The 24678-nt window shown below is 34.9% G+C and overlaps 1 protein-coding gene across 1 annotated transcript in view; it reads right to left on the bottom strand.

Annotated features, from left to right (window-relative positions):
- TRIP12 (thyroid hormone receptor interactor 12) overlaps positions 1-24678 on the bottom strand; it is an 88320-nt gene that overhangs the window by 9798 nt on the left and 53844 nt on the right. Inside the window, exons 16-29 of the mRNA XM_083363356.1 lie at positions 24167-24395; positions 21297-21415; positions 16895-17102; positions 15681-15781; positions 13399-13573; positions 12404-12545; positions 10344-10535; positions 9662-9813; positions 7242-7414; positions 4696-4769; positions 4386-4585; positions 3558-3685; positions 3256-3407; positions 717-859 (exon numbers count right to left, since the gene is read on the bottom strand). Of these exons, the coding sequence (XP_083219482.1) occupies positions 717-859; positions 3256-3407; positions 3558-3685; positions 4386-4585; positions 4696-4769; positions 7242-7414; positions 9662-9813; positions 10344-10535; positions 12404-12545; positions 13399-13573; positions 15681-15781; positions 16895-17102; positions 21297-21415; positions 24167-24395 (2188 nt within the window). The remainder of the gene's footprint in view (positions 1-716; positions 860-3255; positions 3408-3557; positions 3686-4385; positions 4586-4695; positions 4770-7241; positions 7415-9661; positions 9814-10343; positions 10536-12403; positions 12546-13398; positions 13574-15680; positions 15782-16894; positions 17103-21296; positions 21416-24166; positions 24396-24678) is intronic.

Raw genomic sequence — 24678 nt, 5'->3', positions numbered from 1 at the left:
TGATGCTCTCAAACAAGCTGACATTACATTAGTTAGCCCTTCAAATAAATCCATTCAGCACTTTTATATGTTAAAACCAGTAGAAAGTGAATTAATGAACTGATTTAAGTATTGGCAAGATAAAGACTCACGTAAAGCTGGATTTTCAACCAATGACACTTTTAATTTCCAAAATTCAGCCTCATGTAATGTAATTCTATCTAGAAAATCTGGGACAATAATAAAAGAAGCCAGATCTCCTAACTGCTTAAAGTTATGATGTTACATAAGTAATACTTGAGCACTCATTTGAAGAGCCAGTTTTAATAGAACAACTTTTGGGAGCAGAGATACAACCTAGTGTCATGACTTGAAAAACTGTCACCAGGAAACAATACCTGTCTTTTTATTATTTTCTTTCATCTCCCAACCACTATCTATGCAAACTGTAAATACTGCCTAAACATTAAAAAGGCAAGCCCACTCAAAACTTTATGCAAATAATTGCTTCTTACTCTTATTGCTATTATGCATTTCAGTAACATGAAATATAGTATATATAAGTGCTTCTTATTAAATCAAGCGGTCTTATATGTTTCACAAAGTCATCCATCTACCTACTCCATATTAAAATTTGGTATTTTTATTAACTTTTTTTATTCCTTTATAATAAAGAAATCCTTATGCAATAAGGAATAACACATTAAAATATCTACAATGATTAACAAACTTCATACCATGATTTTCCAAGCTCTGTCAGCCATGTTGGTATGTTTCCTGTCATTATTACCAAAGGATCTTGAAGCTGTCTGTTAGCTTTTGCTGTTAACTTACTGTTGATAAATTCAGATGTTGGAATAATTTCTTTACAGCTTGCATTCTGCAGTAACAAAAAGAAAGTTGTTTCTATTTGGCACCTAAATGTATTAGGACTATTATGAAGACAGAGATTGTGACATGCCGCCTTCTGAATCTACTTTGCCTCTTTATAAATCATGGTATGCCATCAAAAGTTAGGTGCAATAACTCTCCCACTTCCTTTCTGTATAAAATTTCCTATTCTCATTAACCATGCCATATACAGTCAGGTCCAGAAATATTGGGACATCGACACAATTTTAACATCTTTGGCTCTATACACCACCACAATGGATTTGGAATGAAACAAACACATTGTGCTTTAACTGCAGACTGTCAGCTTTAATGTGAGGGTATTTACATCCAACTCAGGTGAACGGTGTAGGAATTACAACAGTTGGTATATGTGCCTCCCACTTGGTAAGGGACCAATAGTAATGGGACAGAATAATAATCATAAATCAAACTTTCCCTTTTTAATACTTGGTTGCAAATCCTTTGCAGACAATCACAGCCTGAAGTCTGGAACGCATAGACATCACCAGACGCTGGGTTTCATCCCTGGTGATGCTCTGCCAGGCATCTACTGCAACTATCTTCAGTTCCTGCTTGTTCTTGGGGCATTTTCCCTTCAGTTTTGTCTTCAGCAAGTGAAATGCATGCTCAATGGGATTCAGGTCAGGTGATTGACTTGGCCATTGCATAACATTCCACTTCTGTCCCTTCATAAACTCTTTGGTTGTTTTTGCAGTATGCTTTGGGTCATTGTCCATCTCCACTGTGAAGCGCCATCCAATGAGTTCTGCAGCATTTGGCTGAATGTGAGCAGATAATATTGCCCGAAACACATCAGACTTCATCCTGCTGCTTTTGTCAGCAGTCACATCATCAATAGATACAAGAGAACCAGTTCCATTGGCAGCCATACATGCCCACGCCATGACACTACCACCACGCTTCACTGATGAGGTGGTATGCTTAGGATCATGAGCAGTTCCTTTCCTTCTCCATACTCTTCTCTTCCCATCACTCTGGTACAAGTTGATCTTGGTCTCATCTGTCCATAGGATGTTGTTCCAGAACTGTGAAGGCTTTTTTAGATGTTGTTTGGCAAACTCTAATCTGGCCTTCCTGTTTTTGAGGCTCACCAATGGTTTACATCTTGTGGTGAACCCTCTGTATTCACTCTGGTGAAGTCTTCTCTTGATTGTTGACTTTGACACACATACACCTACCTCCTGGAGAGTGTTCTTGATCTGGCCAACTGTTGTGAAGGGTGTTTTCTTCACCAGGGAAAGAATTCTTCGGTCATCCACCACAGTTGTTTTCCGTGGTCTCCCGGGTCTTTTGGTGTTGCTGAGCTCACTGGTGTGTTCCTTCTTTTTGAGAATGTTCCAAACAGTTGTTTTGGCCACGCCTAATGTTCTTGCTATCTCTCTGATGGGTTTGTTTTGTTTCTTCTGCCTAATGATGGCTTCCTTCACTGATAGTGACAGCTCTTTGGATCTCATCTTGAGAGTTGACAGCAACAGATTCCAAATGCAAATAGCACACTTGAAATGAACTCTGGGCCTTTTATCTGCACATTGTAATTGGGGTAATGAGGGAATATCACATACCTGGACATGGAATAGCTGAGAAGCCAATTGTTCCATTACTATTGGTCCCTTACCAAGTGGGAGGCACATATGCCAACTGTTGTAATTCCTACACCGTTCACCTGAGTTGGATGTAAATACCCTCACATTAAAGCTGACAGTCTGCAGTTAAAGCACATTGTGTTTGTTTCATTCCAAATCCATTGTGGTGGTGTATAGAGCCAAAGATGTTAGAATTGTGTCGATGTCCCAATATTTCTGGACCTGACTGTATAACATAAAGAACTACCACAATACATGGAGAACAAAAATTATAAGCCCTTCCCAAACCTACCCAGTTAGCAGTAGCTTAAATTTCCTGCAAAGCCTTTTGAAGTACACTTCCAAAGAGTCATTTGATAAATGATCATGTAAATGATTTTCTGTATTTAACAATTTCACAGGACATATGCATTTATTAATACACTGAATAAATTGTCTTTGCTGTGATCTAAGGCAGTTCTTATATTCTCAGAAATGTCAAGTAATCAACATTTGATATAGTTTTTAAAGTGTGGTATCTGCATGAATGGATAACCAAGCAGTACATTAATCAGGTCCACTATAAATTTCTAATGATATACATGGACAAGTTAGCTTTCTGGTGAAACAATGCTATTGCCATTAGGGCAATAATCAATAATTTCATACATTGTTAATTAACATTCTTCTGCTGTTCTTAAAATGGACAAGTAAACAATTAAAATTTGTTTAAATTATACTAAAGAAAAATTGAAGAAGCTCAACACAGACCTAATGCAAATGTACCATGAGTACTTACATCATATAGGTAATACCAATAGCGACTGATGGCATGTAAAACTCTTAAAAGTATAACAACATCTAAAGAAGGATCTTCAAAAGTTATACTTTCAGGAGGGGAAGATATGAGATAAACTTCCAAAGGATTTGAGACAGAAGGACATATACCATCTACAAGAAAATACATTCTATTAGAGAAGGAATTATATAAGATATTTTCATTACAGTAATTTTACATAATACAAGTGTAGAAATACAATGTCAATTAAATTGCAGATGAAACAATATAAATCAAACCTTATACAACCTTTAGTTACTTACCATGCCACAATTCATCATGTTTTTTTGCATTTCTGGGAGATGTTTTCGTAGGAGCCGTTTGTGCTCTTCCTCTCTTACCACCAACACAATCTTTATTACTATCTTCATCTTCTCGTACTGGCTTGTACCTAAAAGAAATACACTTTAATAAATAATTGACTCAACAACTGAGAAGCATGAGGAATAGCTTTTTTCCTTGGATCAATTTAAACAGGAAAAAATAAAAAATAAAGTTATACCTATAAAATCAAATTATTAATTTACAATTTATCTCCCAATCTCTCCCTATTTATGTCACTTGATGGGGCCCCGCGTAGCACACACATTCTGTTTGTTTTTCTTGATCTGAAATCTGCATTCAACTCTATACTTAGAATAGGTCCTGGTAGAAATTGATCTTCTTCTTCACAAATGAGAAATGTATACTGTTAATTAAGAAAACATAAAAATATCCCATGAAAGTTAGATTTGATAATTATCTTTATCTCTGCCAATATCCTAATGCTGAAAGGGGTGAAGTAGAATAGCATTTTGCCTCTTCTCTTACTTGATATTTATTTCAATTCTACAGCTTTAGCTAAAAACAACTCATAACCTTTCACTATAAGGAATATACAGATCACTATGTTTCCTTATGTTGATGCTGCTACTATCATTTTTACTACATATTAGACACAGCAGAAGACTGAGCTCTAGCAAGCTACTGTGATGAGGAAAAGCTATCTATCTATCTATCTATCTATCTATCTATCTATCTATCTATCTATCTATCTATCTATATTGTCATCAGATTTACATAAGAATCATTGATCCTTTGCTTTGACTCACCAAATGGTATGAGTTTTGGTCCATATGCCAGCTCTTCCCAATGGATTGCTTTCATCATCTGTAGACTCCCTCTCTTCTTCAGCTTGCAAGCTAAATTGTCTAACTGCTTGATAAACTGTCATGTTGTACGGCAAGAGATGATCTCCAATATAGAATTGAAGCCGGTGCCTCACATTTCCCGAATTTAGAAACTGAGCAGCCTATTTAAAAAAGTAGAAGTGGCCAGGGGGGGCAGGGGAGGGAGAAAAAAACTTTAAAAAAACAACTTTTGGAAATGCAAAGCAGAATTATACACTGAACAGTGCCTTACCAGAGATTCGTCTATTTCCTCATCTGATCCATCATCATCACTATCTTCATCATCTTCTCTCACTCTGCCATAACCTAAAACAAATAAATAGAATGTGCCACTGGATCTTCAAAAAAGAATGCTTTTAAAACAATTACAGAAGCTGTAAAGTATATTTTACGCTCTTATATTTATAGAATTTTTTCTCCAATGGAGGAAGCAAAGAAAGGGAAAACTGCTGGCTTTTTAAAACTATTATTAAATGCTAAATCACAGTTTAATATTATATTTCAAGTAGCTCATTACAGAAAGAATAACTTAGCATGGGAGCTCCAAGAATCTTACCAAGAATCTTCTACAAAGTAAGTGATCTAAGAAAGGACAATTAAAACTGTCTGCTGTAGGCATGGGAAGAGTTACCAGCATGCTTCTTCTCGGATAAGTGATAGGTGGGAGTTATGATTTTAAAATTATTTTGCATGAGCAATCTAAAGTTAGATTTACGAGTTTGGTGGAAACTTAATAATTCAAGTCCTAACCAAGTACCTGAGATGGTACTAAGGTACCATCTAACAATATGGGCAGTTCCAAGCAGGGTGATTTCTTAGAGTGTTCAGATCAGTTAAATTCAATATTCTGAGATATTGAGGAAGTTCTTTATGAGGGCTCCAATCAGGATTGTATAACAATGGACGTATTTTTCACAGGTGTACAACTTTGATCTGTAATTCCCAGTGTTTCAGTATTTCATAGTATTTTTCCCAAATAGTTTTTCCTCAATCATTCAGCCAGATGTTTAAACTGGGTTTGGCATTTTTGTCCACCTATCAAGCACTTCCTATGGACCCGGAATGATGAAAACTATATGGTTTTTGGTTAACTTTATCATTTTTGCTTATACTACAGAAGTAATAATATATATGTACATACATACATATTTGTGCATGCATGCATAAATACCTTCCTAAGTCATCCAATCACCTTTGCGTTACTTATTAAGATATGGGCTTGCACAAACTAATGGATATATCTGTATTATGAATCTATATATTACTAAAACTCACATGTCTGAAACCTTCAATTGGGATGAAATGGTGCATCATAGGGCAAAACATTTTCCATCAAGGTACTTCAAATGGGTTAAATTACAGAATGTGTCCAAAGTTTGGGAGCCATGAATTGAAATTTGACAAATTTTATATAACATTTTATAACAAAAAACTATTTAAAAACATTTATTATGTAATAAGAAATGTCAAAAAACATTTCCTGTGGTCAACTCCTGATGTTTGATTGTTTAACATGGGCTATTTTTAAGGTAGATACAACTCTGAATATTTCCCTGAATATTTAAGAATTTTCTAAATATATTAGAAGCTATGCCAGTGACCCAAAGAGTAACAGGATGCCTAGATTCTATCAGTAATGCAAGACAGATAGCAACTATTACAGAGGAAGCAATTATCATTCAGAGTCATCAGCTGTGTATCCCAGGAGCATGGAAAAATGTGGGCAGGGAAAATTGTCATATCACACTGGAAATGTTCCTTGCCTTATTTAATACATGAAATCCTTGACAATACAACAAAAAACTGTTGCTGATCTATGAAGGAAAAATGTATATGCATATACTGTGTTTCCCCCAAAATAAGACCCAACCGGAAAATAAGCCCTAGCATGATTTTTCAGGACGCTCGTAATATAAGCCCCACCCCAAAAATAAGCCCCAGTTAAAATTGTCAGCCAGATGTATCAGAAATTGACAGTTTGTGATACTACTCTGAGTTTCCATCAGGGGTGGGCAGTTATTCATCCCTTAATTTGTATTTGTTGATGGCTTTTAGGTCAGAAACTAAGATACCATATTTCTCCGAATATAAGTCCTAATGCGTCTTTTGGAGCAAAAATTAATATAATACCTGGTCTTATTTTCAGGGAAACACAGTATGTTATACTTTCTGACCTAAAAGCCATCAACAAATATAAATTAAGGGATGAATAACTGCCCACCCCGATGGAAACTCAGAGTAGTATCACAAAATGTCAATTTCTAAGCAATACATATTTTACGCACTAATCCATGAACATAGAAGAATTGAGTTTATAGCAATGGACTTGTCAGCAGGAAATTGTGGGCAAAGCATTTAGCCACAGTAACCTACCCTTAAACATAATACCTTGTTGAGATTTTACTTGGATAAAAAATTTTAACTTGAGTTATAACAATATTCAATAAGACGTATCTTACAATTAGTTATTTGTCCATATTAGCTGGTTAATATATTCCTGATTCTGGACTAAATATGAATAGACCATTTGGAATGGGCAGACCAAACTGTTCTTAAAAGTATTATTCAAATAGCTAGATATATAAACATTGAGCACTAATGCAACACGGACTAGAATGTGGTTGCAAAAAACAAAAACCCTGTGGCTAGGCTGTTTCAAACTCTTAACTAAGTGGATTATCATATAGTAGGTAAAAGCTGAACTCTTAAAACACAATTAGAAATAACATACAATTGTGACTATACAGAGGTAGTAACTCATTAACAAGAATAAAATACCTCTAACTACAAGGTATCTTTCAATGGCTTGTACCAACGCCAGAGGATCTATCTTCACAGGTCCTCCTTTCCACTGTTTCACATTAGCACAATCTGGATGTCTTTGCAGCTGGCATTTTAACTGATGCGTGTTGAAAAATTTTAAAGCTTGTGATCCTCTGTTAAGAGAAAAACTCAAGATAATTTATGAAAAACGTTGCTACAGTTATTCTATTTTCAGTTTCATACAATCAAATCATTACAATAAATAAATAATTCACCTTTTGCATTGGTTACATAGATTACATTGGTAAGATTACAGATATTTTAATTTGTCTTTCTAATTCAGAACCTTCATAACACATGATATCTTTCGTTTGATTTCAATCTATTATAGTTAGGTGCTGCTCAAGGAAGTTTAAACTGATTAAAGTAGCACCTTCATGCAATCTTACCCAGGGCAAGACCCACTTAAAAGTGTTACCTCCTTTTGAAAAAATATGTAGAATAATGCATTACTAGAAGAAAATAATTAGATATTACTTCATTAGATGGACCACCTCGTTACTTTTAATATCAATGTTTAAGCATACATCTAGGGGAAGTTTATCGGACAGTGGTGGCCTGGTGCTCCTATTAGATCAAAACAAATAAGAGTAATACCCTACCAAATTAAGAATTTCCCCTGATTCACTGACTGAGTTGGGAACATACCAAAAACACAAAGGCATTAACCGGATGCTTCTTTGTAGATATCTGACAGAAATATACCCTTAAATAACAATGTTGATATTGAAAGGGTCCATGTGGAGTAAATACATAATTGCTAATTCATTCAGAATCTACTGTACAAAAATGGACAGAAACCTGAGAGCTATATTGTGGGATGAAGGTGGATTGATAACTACTGAAACTTGTTCTGAAAATCACATCTGGATAAAATATTCTCAGGGGCAAACCCACAGTGGAGAAAAAAACCAGTGCTGTTTGTACTAAGGTACTAACAGAGCCATTGTACTAATGTACTAACATTGATTATATTGGTCCACAAGCTACAAATTCAGTTCAACAGGTTATAAAGCCTGTTAGACAGCAATAATTCTATTGTAACCTGCCTTTGAAAACAAAATCAATGAGTGAATTTCTTGGCTATAGAAGCGATTAAAGGGGGGGGAGGAATATCCTCAATAATTAACCAACTGTTAAGTGGCAGAAAGGAATGAAGAAGAAAGGAAGAGACTGTTTACATGCATGCCAATATTGGCATAGTTCCCCAGGAAAAATTTCTTCAGCAATAGAAGATTCACAAAGCCCACATAAGTGATGCACAGAGACCACACATGAAGAACCAGAGACACCTTTAGGGATAATACCTTTGCAATTATTCCACAAAGGAATGATTCAAACCATGAATTACAGCTGGGAAACAACCAGGAGCAAAGAGGTTTGTTCTTAGAGTATCAAAAGGAGGAGACCTACTATATGTAATAATATTATAGATCAATCTATTTGAACTAAATTCAAACCAAGAGTCATTTTCTCTAAATACAAAGTTTAGTTTAGTTTAGTTTAGTTTTATTTGATTTCTATACCGCCCTTCTCCCTAGGGACTGTACAATCTCTAGTAGTTAATGAACATCAACACCTAAGAAAATTAAACAACATGCCTTGATTAAAATACTGGAGGTAGAATACAACTTGAAATTGCAATAATGATATTGCATTAGCCTCATAGAAAGGTTTTTCACTACTGGAAAACACTTTACTACAGATTAATAAAAATGGCATGATTGTTGGTTTAAAAAAAATCATTCTTTCCAAAGTGCATCTACTTCAAAGGATTTGAAACCAGAAAAATCTTAAATGTCTACCTACTATATATATATAATAGATTATGAAGATCTACTTTCATAAATCAACACAGATAAGGCATGATTACATGTTATAATAATGTTCTGCATTTATCTTAAATTTTCCTACCATATTTGGTCAATACAGTTTAGTTATAGATCTATCTGATAATGTCTCCCCCATTGCAAATTATATCAAATTCACTTTTGCTGCTAATGACAGAAAGTGTCATTTTCCTTCTCTTTTATGTGAGTAGACACAGACTCAAACACTTCTTCAATAGATTGAGGAAGACAATTTTAGAGGCAAAAGTGTGAAGTGCGGGTAGATGAAATGGGCAAATCATATTCTGACAATTGAAGTTCATGCATCATGCCAGATTAGGAAACTGGAGTTTTATAAATATTAAATTCTTGCACTTCTACACAGAACAATTTAAGATATTCCACTATTCGTATAGTCTGGAAATACCTATTTAGTATTTAAACAATAAATACCATATGGCATTTCATTTTATCTGTGCAGAACTCATTATACAAGGAACATGCTACAAAGAATACAAATACGTTTACCTGAGCATTAATCCTTACCTGCTCCCTGTTCCATTTCCACTTGGAAAGTCATGGACTTTCACTGGAAATTGCTCCATCTGACTAAGACAATTATTCATTTTATGGACCAAAGCTAACAAAGGTGCGTTTTCTAGAGGTTCCAATCTTCCAAGGGGTTCTTCTCCAGGAAGCTGTAAACGTTAAGTTTTCCCATTATGTAAAATCACGAAGTTTGGATAAGTCAACATTTAGATAATCCAAACCGACAAACAGAAGTGGAACAAAATTATATATTTGGAAGGAACCACTGAATTCATACAACTCTTAATGTAGAAACTGAAATTAAAGAAACTCCTATGGATAGCTACCTAATACACTATTATTTTACTTCTTTCGGCAATACAGAAGCTATATTCCAAATGTTCAGGACAGTACAACTCTGATAGACTATAGTTCACCAGGAGCAGTATAATTGTCTGGATCATTAAACTGAAGAATTTACATATCAAATAGAAAACAAGACATTTGTCTTTGTATGGAGTTTGCATCAAATCATATTTCATAATTTGTCTGTCAAGCATTTAGTGGGGTAAAATAACCAGCATATATTTGTCTGGCAGAAATGTCTTTAATATCATCTTCAAAAGATTTGTTACAGAGTAGATAACGTACACTGGAATGAAAAGACCCCTATAATTCTGAACAATACATGAATACTTACAGGAGAAGAGAAAAATACATGAAGGAACCTTTTCAATCTGACATCTCTGCTTACAGCATCTTTTTCACCCTTTGACGTCAAGTAAAGCAGCAGCTGTTTCATAAAACCACTGTGCTGGATCTCAAATGAAGAGACATCAGACTCAGAGACTATACTACGGATTTCTACAAGGCACTCAACTCCACCATCCACCTGAAATAAATAGTTTCTATATAAGAACAAGGCTTAGTAGTGTTGGAACTATTCCATAAATGGAACAGAACGAAGTAGTTAAAAGTAGAAATGAAAGATGTACTGCAAAATATTCACAGATTTGACTTTTACTGACCTGTTTTGTCGTATCTGAGTATGTACAAAATGCACACTATAAGTAAACAGATAGAGCACAATATGCTCATGCAATGCATGACCCACACAGATATGATGCTTTAAATAGTGATGTTCAAAACATTTCCTCAGAGCCATCCAAGTGAAACTTTGGCACACATACAAAAATGGACATTTTCTTCTGACTGATTGAGGCAACAAACAATAAGGACCAAACTATGCATTTCTTCTTTCCCTCCTATTTTCATAACAGTTTCAATGTTTCCACCTTGGCTTATTAAATTCATCAATACCCATTATTTGTGAACCCTGAAATTTTCATTCATTCACTGCTCACTAATTAGTATACAGTCAGTTATACCTATATCTATACAGATATCTACTATTACAAATTAGTGAGTAAAAATACAAAGAACACTTAAAACAGCTGGATGAGAATATTAAGAGCCACTCTTACAAAGTTATAAGAAGATTTTTATTAACCAAGTAAATAGAGATACCAGATCTATTGAATTAAGTAACAAGGCTATGCAAAGCATCTGAACAAGGTTTTTTGCAGTGCATGGGGCCTTGAATGAAACATCTCTCTTTAACAAATCATTAAAGCAGCTTTGTATTTAGTGGAAAGCAAAACAAGACTATGTATACAGAAACATCTGAAAACAATTTCTCAAGTAAATGTCTTTCTAAAAAAGCTTGCACAAGCCAGAAGCCCATCACTTTTTGTATTAGTTTGAATACATCCTACTATCGGAAGCCCTCATTTAGCAACCACAATGGGGACCAGCAATTTGGCTGTAAAGCAAAGTGGTCACTAACTGCAACTGCAACTATGCTTACATTCTTACTTCAGCTTTCCTTTGCTTTGCAGAACTGTAACAGTCATTCTATCAGTGAGATGGGTGGTATATAAATGTAATAAATAAATGTGAGAATTTGTTGCAAAGTTACTTTCTCATTACTGTTGCAACTGCAAACAGCTGCTATACAAAGGTGGGACTACCTGTACCATGAAATGACTGCAACTATTTTTGAAGTGCTTAAATTAAAGTAGCAGCTGCTTGTATGGTTAGTGTCAAAGCTCAACTCTCCCAACATTTGACCTTTTTTATATTTAGTTATTTTAAAATACCTATTGCTATGGAAAATAGTATTTAATTGGCTGCAGATTAAATCCAAAATCTACTCAAATGAAAATTTTTAGTGTATTTCAAACATAAAATGTGGCTATCCTTCTATATTTTTCTGAAGAGAAAGCTTGGCCTTCCATGGACATGCACATCTTCGTACTGGATCATTAATTGGAATGAGAATTCCACAACAATCTAGCCCTGATCAGCCCAAGTTACTTCTGTTTGCAATATTAAATTCACACATTCACAGATCGAGCTTAGGCACTGGTTTTACTCTATGTTCAATTGTGCTTAGTAATATCATTACAAAATTACATCTTAGAATTAAAAAAAGCTGGTACAGTTCTAATTATATCCTTAAAAATTATTTGAATAAAAAGTCATAGTGACATCCTATCACCATCTTTCTTTTGGGGAAAAAACTACAAACTAGAAAAACTCATAATCCTTGAGCATCGCCAAGTGTTTTCCAAAGCAAAGCTACATACAGTAAATATTTTTTAGTTAAACAAGATGTATAGTTTAAGCAGCAAAGTGCTTAATTGTCCTCCCACAAAAGTCACCCTTTTATTCAAAGGCAAATGAAAAAGATATCCTAACCTGAAGGTTGAGTTGTTCAGTTGCAGTGCAAAGTCTCTGTAACACATTTAGTGCAGGGTTACTTCCATCCATATTCTCCGAACTAAAATAACGGTCCACAAATTTGTGAGCCTGCTCTTTAATCCAACCCTTAATTTTCTCTCTACAAGAAATACACAATTTAATACATTATCATCTGTGTACTAGAAACATTCTAAGGACTTTTTGAATGTATATTTATAATGTAAACAAATCACATAATTTCAGAAGAGTGAAAACTAAAAGCCAATTTTTTTTTCTTCCATCAGTAATCTGCTTATTTCAGATTGACTGGTTTCTTCAACATTCCTTTTCTTTTTACAGAAACATAATAATCTTGTCCTACTTATTTATCCTAGTTTTATAGCTTGAATGATTTTTCTTTGATTTTTCACACATTCCTTGATAATGTCCATCATCTAATTATTGGATATATATTTTTTATTAAAGTTTTATACAAAAAATTTTTTTACAATACATATCCCCAAAACCCACCCGCCCCAAACCACCCCCCTTTCCCCCCCCCACTTCCCAGAGCTGAATACAGGGTCATAGATATAATAATCATATTCTAACTAAAATTATCCATTATAAAATTAACCAAATTCATAATGTGCTTTAACTCCCCTTTAACATTGATACATTCAAATTATTAAAAACATAATAATAACTTAAACAAAAATATAATCAATACTAATACTAAAATTAACATTTTTGACCCAACATGTTCTTTAGGATCTTCTGTCTTTAGAGATGTTATAAGCTTAGTTGCTACAGACAGGGGTGGGGATTGATGGTCCTTTTATGACTTGTAGATTTCAATTCCCAGAATTCCCGAGCCAGTCATAAAGGGGCCATCGTTCCCCACCTCTGCTATAGACAAATCAATACATTAAAAAATAAAAGTAAAAAGTCACATTGGACGTTGAACAGAAAGGTGTTTCACATAACAAAGTTGAATTCCATTTTTTCTGTACCTGTTGTTGGATATTGTATCTTTTGAAGCAGCTCTTGCCAGGCCACTCACACCAGCTGTACGTGCTGGTTCAATGTTGTTGCTGTTTGACTGTGTGCTTAATCTTCCCCACGTTTTAGGATTCAAACTTGCCAAGAAGGAAGATTTGGGAGATTGCGTAGCAGTAGGGCTTTTTGCTTTTAGGAAAGAATGGAAAACAGTAACAGAATTTAAGTTTAAGGGAACTTACATAGGATGAATACATTTGACAATTATCTTAAGATTGTTCTAGATTAAGAGCTACCAACATTTGTGTTTGTTAATACTCTGTACGTGATTCAACCCACAGCAAGCTATAAGCAGTTACGGCTGCCAAGTGAATTAAAAATAGTATGATATTACCAAATACACTTTCAAAATGAGGACATGTATTCTTCATGCTTTACATACCCATATTGCTGCCACTGTTTGGTTTATATATACATATAAGATGCCACTGCAGGCATATACCACTGTAACAGTTCTTTGGTATACATACCAACTTTCAAGATCATCAAGATGCTGAGGGGCCTGATGTTTGGGTATCTGTCTGTTGACTCCTGGTACTAACAGTCAAGCATCAGAACCCTCAGCATCAATTACCTGGGGCAGGAAATCACCAGGAGGGAAGGAGGAGCTAGGTGATAGCTAGGGGTCAGATTCTGGCAGCACATCCAACTCCAGAATGTATCTGTGCTGCTCAGCTCCAGAAGAAACAAAGACACAAATGCTTATAATTGAGCTACCATGCCAACTGGCCTATTTAAGAATAGCTGCCAGTAATTGCCCTTCTGCCGGAAACAGCTCATCCCGTAGGATCTGCATTCCTATATTCCTGCTCTGTTTTATAGCTCTCCCTAGCTGACTATCTCTCTAATGTTTGATTTCAGGGCTGCAGTGAACATTTGCCTCTCTGTCTCTGCTGTTGCAGCTTCTTTTCCCGAACTTGTACAAGTATTCCTTGACTTAACGAATCACAATTGAGCCCAAAATTTATGTTGCTAAGTGAGACAGTTAAGTGAATTTTGCCTCATTTTACAACCTTTCTTGCCACAGTTAAGTGAATCACTGCAATTGTTTAGTTAGTAACATGGTTGTTAAGTGTTTCTGGCTTCCCCATTGACTTTGCTTGTCAGAAGGTTGCAAAAGGGGATCACATGACCCTGGAACATTGCAACGGTCATAAATATGAGTCAGCTGCCAAAGAACTCAATTTTGATCACATGACCAAGGGGACACTGCAACAGTCGTAAGACTGATAAACGTTAATAAGTCAGTTTTCAGTGCCGTTGTAACTTCAAACAGTTACAAAAAGAGCTGCTGTATTGGTATGGACCACCTGTATTCTGTCAGTGCCCTATAGTTTGACTCTGGACTTAACTCTTAACCATTTGCGCTATGCCTAGTTATCAAAGCAAGACACTTCCCTGTGTTTTCCAGGGCAAGCATGCATCTGCAAAGCTAACTCTTTGTAATTCCCTACAATACTATTCATTAAACCTGTTCTAAATCAAGCTGATGTGGATGCTCAGCCTGAAGCAAGATATCAACCTAGTTTTTTAAAAATATTATGTGTGCTTTAGAAAGGTTTTTTTTAATGTTACAAAATTTGCTATTGTTTTATTTTTCCCTATTAATACTTTGGGTTACTCAAATGCCATAATCACTTTTTTCCTCCCAAGCAAATCAAAGTAACTGCAAATAAATATATAAATAAATAAATATGCAAATAAATAATAACTAGCATAAAATAAATAAGCCAGGATGTTTCAGATTCCAGCTTCTTATTTCATGGTATGTAACCAATATTTAACTGCTTGCTTGTTCATTCATTCAACATGTATAATGTTGGTTTCAATGAAGGGACTCACAGAGCAATTTACAGCAAAAGCAAAAGGTATCTGTCATAACAAATAATAAAACATGTTAATAGGACTTAAATGCAGGATTAGAATATCCATGGCATATTTAAAAATTAAATATTTCAAAAATTTTAGATATGGAAAAACCCGGATGACATCTATACATTTAAGAGAAGCCCTATCAAAGAGGGCTTGAGAGGCTTTTCTAGAAGATGGTATTTCAGCAGAAAAGCAGCAGCACCTGGCAACAGCCTGGAAATTTCTCAGAAGTGGGCTATCCCAGCAATTTCACTTGAGATGGGTTTGTTGGCTGCAACAATACTAGCTGAACAATGTGGCCTTGAAGAAACCTAGACGTGAATTTATTTTAATAATTTAAAGTACCTGTTTTGACAAAACTTACCTTGATTGTCTACTTTGTCCTCGTCTCTGGGAGGTGAATATTTTGGCCTTCTGGGCCCACGTTTTGGCAATCTTTTTCTTTTCAAAACATCACTTAATCGGCTATTGTATCAAAAACACATCATACGTCAGGCTTATTAATGTGGCTTCATATTTTAGTAAGTATCATTTTTAAAAACATATGGATTTTAAATGATCTTACTAGATATATTTGTCAGCAGCTATTGCCAACACACTGAGCACCTGATAGCAATCAGCTTGGACCACCAGTCCACTCAATGCCTCTTGGGCAGGTGGGGAGAAAAACATGGGAACAAGAGCCTTATCTCTAGCTTCCACAGTCTCTTATGATTGGCAAACTGAAAACATTTCAAATTTTCTTTTGTTGAAATGCAATGATGGACATTTCAAGTATGGCTATTTTGTTTCAAGCCCAAAACAAACCACACTTCCTATTTTTTGGAAAGCCATATCTTTAAAAACTCTTGACATTTAAGCATTGTGTATTATGTTTAGAATATAAATATCTGCCTTGAGACAGGTAGGCAAATAGTTCATTGAATATCAACTACTGGTATATATTTTAAAAGATCAAAGACAGCTAGAACAAAAAATGCAGACTTTTAAAAAAAAACAAATGCATGTAGGAAGAAGTCCAAAATTATTACAACAGTAAAGGTAAAGGTTCCCCTGCACATGCGTGCTAGTCGTTTCCAACTCTAGGGGCCGGTGCTCATCTCTGTTTCAAAGCTGAAGAGCCAGCACTTGTCCGAGGACGTCTCCGTGGTCATGTGGCCGGCATGACTAGATGCCAAAGGCGCACGGAATGCTGTTACCTTCCCACCATAGTGGTCCCTATTTTTCTACTTGCCTTTTTATGTGCTTTCGAACTACTAGGTTGGCAGAAGCTGGGACGAGTAACAGGCGCTCACTCTACTACACGGCACTCGGGATTTGACCCGCCAAACTGCCGATCTTCTGATCGACATGCTCAGCGTCCTAACCCACTGAGCCACTGCGTCCCTAGTATTACAACAGTACTACCATCCAATTATGTTGACTTCTTTTTAAAACTCATTGACACATTAAATATTGAATCATAAAATTTTTCACTCCAATTTTCTTTATATGCAAATAAAGAATAGAAAACCTTGAACAGGTTGATTGACAGCTTAGGAGGATATCTGATTCAGAGACCCAGTCAAGTGAACTCACCCCTGTGGACTCAGGTCCAAAGAGTCTTCCCTACTGTGCTGTAAGCTTGGAGAACCTAAGTCTGAAACAGCATTGCTAGCAGAAGTGGCTGTTCCAGTGCTTACTGTTGTAGTAGCACTAAGTGTTCCTGAGCCATTAGTGCAAGCTTTGGGGGGACTTGTCAGTAAAGCCTCTGATTCTGCTAAATTCTTCACCTGGTGCATCACACCTGAAAAAAGTGACAGAATTTATAGTTCATTAGATGAAAAATTTAGTTTTAAGATAAATACAACATGGTTTAATTATTACTTTAAAAAATAAATGTTGCATGTACATTCAAAGATCATGATGCCCAGTCTTTGTATAGGCTATTGATTACATCACTCTTTAAGAAATAATGCAATGTTATCCTACTTTCAAAAAATTGGTAGGATAAAGATAAAATAGTTAAATCAAGTAAATTTACCCCCCCCAAAAGAAACAAGTAAACAGAAAAAATGAACTTATTTCTTTCTCTTCAACAATTCTTTGACAGTTTCTAACGAAAAGGAGAAAGTAATTTCCTCTTATAAATGTACAGATATTTCTTGCTGTCTTCAGAACTCGGAAGCAACTGTTCCCCAAACCTTTTTTTCATATTAAAAATCTACATTTCATATTCACTCAGATGAAGTAGGAAGAAGAAAAAGAACGTGACTTCCGGTTTGCCATGCAGCCGCCATGGACACCTGGAAGACGAGTTCCATCTTCCCTGTCCAGTTTCGCACCGCTGTGGGACCCTGAAAAGGGTCAAAAGTCACCCTGTAGAGGCATCAAGCAAGGAGGGGCCCTTGCTGGATCACGGGAGAGCAGTAGCTCTCCCTCTAGAGCCAGTGAATTCCTCCAAACTGGCAGATGAAAGACCGGCCATAGAAATATGGCTCGTCACTAGGCTGCAGACCGCTGAAGTCACACCTACCATCAGGCAACTTTAAAGCAGCATGGAAGAGACTGTGTGAGATCTACCCCTCTTAAATCCTAACTCCGTGGTGGCGAACCTCTGGCACGGGTGCCACAGGTGGCATGCAGAGCCCTCTCTGTGGGCACACGTGCCGTCGCCCCAGTCCTAGGCCTTCAGCAAGGTTTTATAAAACCTTTTCACTTTAGGCCTCCGCCACTTTGTACAAAAAAAAGTTTCCATCAATCAATTTCAACTTCTCACGGGGAAAAAAAAAGTTCTCGCAAAGTTGGAATTGATTGATTGAACTTTTTAGTCCCACCCAGTCTGCCTTCACCATTGCAGCCATGCCCACCCAATGGGTCACGCCCACCTAGCACCCAATGATACATAAGTGGGTTTTGGGTTGCAGTTTGGGCACTCGGTCTCTAAAAGATTTGCCATCACTGTCCTAACTATTTTCTGTACCTGCATAAGCTGCTAAAGTATTTTTCCCCCTTTGGAGAGGGAAGGGAGATCTTAGCCCTCCCTCTAGAAACAGCAGCAATCGACTACCCACAGGAGTTTAAAACGATGAAAAAATAACTGGATCCTAATCGGAATTCTATTTCCTAATATTGGTGGACTAAAAGACTTTCTATTCTTTATCTTTTACTTTCTATTTTTAGTGAAGATCTGGGTTTACCCTTTTAAAATTGAAGTAAAACTGAAAAGATCAAAATAACTTTGGGGTGACATCTTGTGGCTAAACTTAATACTTCAACCTAGTATTGTCTAAAAGAGACTTGGCTGACAGCCCAGAAAATAGATAAGATACATGCAACCTTGAAACTTCTGCTGTGTAAAGCTCAGCTGTGCTTTTTATCTATTTCCTGACAGTAAAGCTTTTAGTCTAATATACTATCATGGAAGAAAACCAGGAACAGATTTTTCCTATGGAAGAAGGTCAGGAACAATTTTTTGTTATGCTGAAAGCAATTCTTCAAAATCTCCTTAGAGCTGGTGAAGAAAAGAAGCTACAGAAAAAAACAAGAAGGTAGCCCGGATATGCAATCTCAAACTATGACTATAACTAAAGAATCATCTATACAAAATACAACAGACAAAGTGGAACAATTAAATACTATAACAGAAAATTTAACTACTCAACAAATAAAAAATGGAAAATCCAGAAAAGAAACTGACAATATGGAAAAAGGAAAAGACTTCCAATACAAATCAGAAGGAACCTGAGGATCAAAAAGAAAAACAGATAGAAGAGAAGATAAACAGATCAGGACAATTACGTCGAGATGGAAAAGTAAAGAGAAGACTTGTTGGACCTGCTAGTCCTCTCAAAAAAATGGCGACTGGATGGTTTTCGCAACGTCAAATAACAGACATAACAAAACAAGGAGATTTGCTTGATGACCCAAAAGCATGGACATGGAGGACGATTTGGCAAAGAAAGCAAACTAGAATAAGAATGAAGAAGAATGGGGTTTTGATTTACTTATGAGAATTAAAATAGAATATACTTAAATAGATAAAATGTGTATTTTGAATATAAGATATTGTTATGAATTGAGATTAAAGAAAATTTTGGTCATGTAAAATTTAGAAGTATAATTACTAACAGTTAAATTTGAATATTGATTTATGTGTAAAAGTCACGTAAAGATGATTAAGATATATATATATATATATATATATATATATATATATATATATATATATATATATATATATATATATATATGTAGCGGTAAGAAAAAAATATTAGTTTAAATATTAGATAATAGGTATAAAGAGGACGAGAGAGGAAGTATTAAATGTTGAAATAAAAGAAATTTTGGTTATTAAATTTAAGATATTTGAAAATTATTAGAAAATAAGAACATTATATTGTACTATTAATTGGTTGATATAGATGGTGAGAACTTATATAGATAAGATGTGTATCCTGAACATTAGACCTTATGAGGAATTGTGATAAAGGAATTGGGGTCATGCAAAATTTGGAAATGATAAATATTAAACATTAAATTTAAATATTAATGAGAAATTAAAATTGGGAAAAATTTATTAAGTCACACTGATTGTCTAAAAGATTGAATGTTAAAACAATTAAGATATATATAAACTAAGAACTAATGATAAATGTCAGAAAGTTATTTTTTACTTGATTGATAGAATAAGAATTGCATTAATCTAAATAGGAGACAGTATATATTAAAGGGAAAAGAGATGGAATACTTACTGTAATAGTTTGAGATTTGTACTAATGATATTGTATGTAATTGAATTATTGTAACTCAGCCACCACGTTGCTTTTCAAATATGTAGACATAATATTAGAAAATCAATTAAAATTTATAAAAAAGAAGAAGAGAAAGTATAGTACAGGAGTGCAGAGTAAAGACATGTCAATGAGTGGAGACAAGAAAATCCAAAATGGTTAGAATTCAAACCCTTTCAAATTTAAAATATCCTGTTTGGACCAATAGCTGATTTGAGTGTAAGTACAGAATGTCTTGTTCCTTTTGGTTCAAACTCCAAGCACATTCAAGATGACTGAAACATTATTTTACATTCAAAATAAATAATTATGCATTCAAAAGAGGAAATTAAATTAATTAAATTAATTTTAAAACATTTTTCACAATTTTGAATATATGATGAGAGGCAGAATGGTATCATAATTAATGTGCCAGACTGAAACTGAAGAAACCCAGGTTCTAGTCCTCATTTAGGCATGGAAGGCAACTGGGTGACTTTGGACCATTCTTTGTCAGTCCTAGACAAAAATTATCCCCAAAGAAGTAATGGCAAACCACCTAAGAAAACTGCACAGATCTATCCAAGTAGTCATCAGAATCATAAGTGATTCAAGAACACTCAAGAGAAAATGATAGCAACTTTTCTTCAGGTTGCCCCTGTTGTACGCAACAGCTCCCTCTTGAAACTGCTCCTGCAGCTAATACGAGATATGCACTCAGAAGAATGAGCAGCTCGCTCAGCCCCAAAACCTTTGTGTGGCCAGAAGAGTTGCACTAAATGTTAGTGATAGAAATGGTGTACAACTAAAGTCCATTAGAAGGATTGAGGGGGCATTAATTTTGTAAAGTAGTTCAGACAAGAACCACACCTCACCTGGTTGAACTAATCCCATTTTATTGTAAGGTTACATTAACAGAATCTTGTTAGAATGAAAGTATTTCTCCCTTCCTCTCTTTTTAGTCCCTGGGAAACTAGGGAGAGTGTGGACTGAATTGCCTTTTATCAGACCATTGTCTATGATGTGGGTTTTCTTCCGGTCTCCACAGGTCATTCCCACATATCATTATAGGTAGCTCCATCAGGTCCTCATAGCCTAAGAATCACAGAGCATCAAGTTTAATTTTCATAGTTCTACAAATACTGAATGTTTAACTACTTGATTATATATATAATCAAAACTGTATGTAGGATACCAAACACCAGAATCCAGTCAAAAGTTAGCATTACCTTCTCTCCTGAAGTAAACACTGAAAATGTCAGGTAATTTTTGCATTAAGATTTCTGCCATCTGAAGGGCTCCAACAACTATCTTAAGATCTTGACTTGACAGCATAGAGGCAATATGACTGTAACAATCAAACAACAAAAAAGTATTATGGAAAATGCAATTTAACCTGATAAATTATTATATTTTCACTACTGAACATGATGCAGAAGATGGAGAGGAAAGGAATTAAAATAAAATCAGCAATACACTTTACATTTCTATTGCATACCCAATATGCTAATATGCAAGCAACAATAGAACATGGGTTTGTTTATTTGCCACCAGACTATATTTTTCCAAATTGAAAATAACTATACATTACTAAATATTTTGTTTTTATTTCTGTTATCTTTATTGCTGAATATTTGAGTCAGTTCTCATTGAGAAATAATATGAATGTGAGAAAGGAAATTTACTATACTTTACTTAGGGAAAACATAAGATATAGAATTGGGTTACGTTTTGCACAAATATGTAGTTGAGCGTTAGTGGATGGATGCAGCAGGTGGAGTGGTACATGATGGAATGTTATAAAAGTAAATGGAAAGTATAGGGCACATATACACACACGCACACACATACACTATACACATATAATATTGTAGAGATCTCCTAGATACATTATGTAGAATTTGGGATGCAACAAGGTGGACAGATATGAAAATTAGCATATCCAAAACTAGTCTAATTATTGTGACAGAAAAATGGAAGTAAATAGATGAGATTTGGCAGAATGTTTTGAACAGAAGGGAAAATTAAGAAATTTTAAGAAATGCAAATGCTGGTAGAAAGCTGGTAAGTAGTATGTGGTCTATTAAAGGAATGAATGTTTATCAAAATAAGATGAATTGGGTATGAAGGAGATCCCGCTTTTCCCTGCTTGGGTATGTAGAAGCGAGAGCTGGGAATGTCAGGAAACATAAAAGTTATATTGAATGCAATGAAATAAGGAAGAAGTGTAGACACTATATCATGAAGGAATGGGGCAAAAACGAATGAATGCTAAATGAGAATGGGAACTGAATGCAAAAAAACTAGCCAATAAAAAACAAGTACTGTGAAGTGGTTTGGTGATTCACAGGGAATAAGTGAAAAATTTGTAATCAACAAATAGAGAAAGGAAAAATGAATGGGTCAAAAAGGAAGAGACAACTGAGTAGTGGTTGGATGGATACGAACTTCAAGAAGAACTTATAAGAAGTTAAAAGCCTTGGTGGAGCAGTGGGCTAATGCCTCCTTAAGTAACACCAGCTGCCTGCAATTAGTGCAGGTTTGCATCCCACCAGGCTCAAGGTTGACTCAGCCTTCCATCCTTCCCAGGTAGGTAAAATGAGGACCCAGATTGTTGGGGGCAATTAAGCTGACTTTGTAATAATGCCGCTTGGGGTGTGTGTGAAAGCCCTAATAAGCAGGCATATACATAGAATGAAGGCTACTGCTAAGTTTGTAAAGCCGCCCTGAGCCTTCGGAGAAGGGCGGGATATAAATGGAATTAAAATAAATAAAAATAAATAAAATAAAGAATAAAGGCAATAAAAAACAACCATATAAATATGGTAAGAGAAGCAAAGGCGGTTAGCAAGGACAGATAATATTGATGTGAACTATTCTTACCTACATTTCTTTTTCCTGTCTGACACTTTGAATTTCTTTATCTTATTATTTTCTACTCTTTTTGCATATTTTGCATAATGTTTCTAACTATCTATTTCCTTTGTATCATAGGTCACACTAACATTTTCCTCAAGGCAATGTGTCAGCAATAGCATAGGAAAAAGATATTCCTTAATATCCCCATTGGTGAAATAAGACTAATTTTGGGACTGGCATTTTTCTGGTATATTAACCTTCGTTAAAGTACACATCTGAACTCCATAAACAATAATCTTAGCAAGACCTGCAATAATAAAATTTTGATGGGAAATTCAAATAAGACCCAATAAAAGAAATAAGTGCTCTAAGATAAAGAGAGATCCAGCTGCATCTCAAGATATTTATACTTACTATTTATGCATCTTACAATATATAATGCAAAAGCCAATACTAGGTTTTTGATAATTTATTCCAAGTAATATTTAGGCAAAAAGAAGCCAATGCCCTCAATGCCTTTCTCATTCCCACTTGGGAGAAAGACAAAATTACGTCAACTACAAAGTTGAAAGTGCAATTTTGTAACACTATAGGATAATGAACAGAAAATGTAACAGCCTCAATTATTAATAAATAAATTAAAGCGGAAAAAGGCTAAAATGCACCCTTGCCTTACTTATATATAAGTCGTAATATTTCCATCATTAACATCTGTCTCTCAACATGGGGTTAAAATAAAGAGTCTGAATAAGAAAAAACAATGTTTTATCCACTGTTTTCTCTCATAGCCTTTCAAATCAAAATGAAGGTAACCTTTTGGCAGTGAAATATAATTTTTGGGTAAATGGACAGTCCAAGGTTGAACTGTCCACTCTGAATCCTGCCTAGTCCTCAGCAAAAATATTTTCACATGGTCTCAATCCAATAATTTTAAATAAATGTTTGCATATAGCTTTCTTTCTTGATAATGGCCTGATTCTACTCAGATAGGAAACATGCTGTATTAATATCAGTAAATGATATCAGCTGGCACTTAACAATATTAAATAATAAACATCTAATGTTGATTAATTAACATTTTCAACAGTTCTCATTGTAGCTATAATTGCCAAACACAGAAACCTCAAACAATTAAATATCTTAATTAAATTAAATTATTAAAATTTCAGGATACTGGTTTCAGCAAAAATCAAGTATTTTTATAGTATCATTCACAACAACGATATGAATTAGTAAGTACCTTGACACAGCATGATTTTTCAGTACATCTTTCAGGAGTTCAGCATCAGCAAAATAAATTATTCTAAGAATTGCTCTAAGGCACTTGTGTCTAACAGCAGGTCCGGCTGAAGAACTATACACTTCATAGAGAACACCAAATAAGGTTTTAATAAAAGATTTAGCTAGTTCTGGGTCTTCTTTCATTAGCTGTGCTCGAGCATCATCCTTCTTTGATTCTGGATGTCCGCCTATAAAAGGATAAATATATGGTTAATTATTTGTATTGAACTAAATGTACACATAGCATTCAATTTGATTTGATTTGATTCGATTCCATTTATATATTATAGCATTTTTAGAAAACATTTCACACTTCTACATTTACAAAAAATATCATAAATTTTCCAGTACCTAACTAAATTTCAAACTAAGCACTCAGAAATAATCTTCCTTAAAGTTTTGTTGAATATTTATTCATTTTTATTTTGTCTTTTATTACTTTATAACTCAAGGCAGCGAACATACATAATA

Source organism: Vipera ursinii (assembly GCF_947247035.1).
Source record: "Vipera ursinii genome assembly, chromosome: 5".
Classification (NCBI taxonomy): Eukaryota; Metazoa; Chordata; class Lepidosauria; order Squamata; family Viperidae; genus Vipera; species Vipera ursinii.
Note: the sequence above shows the minus strand (reverse complement) of the source record. Positions and strands in the feature narration are given on the sequence as shown.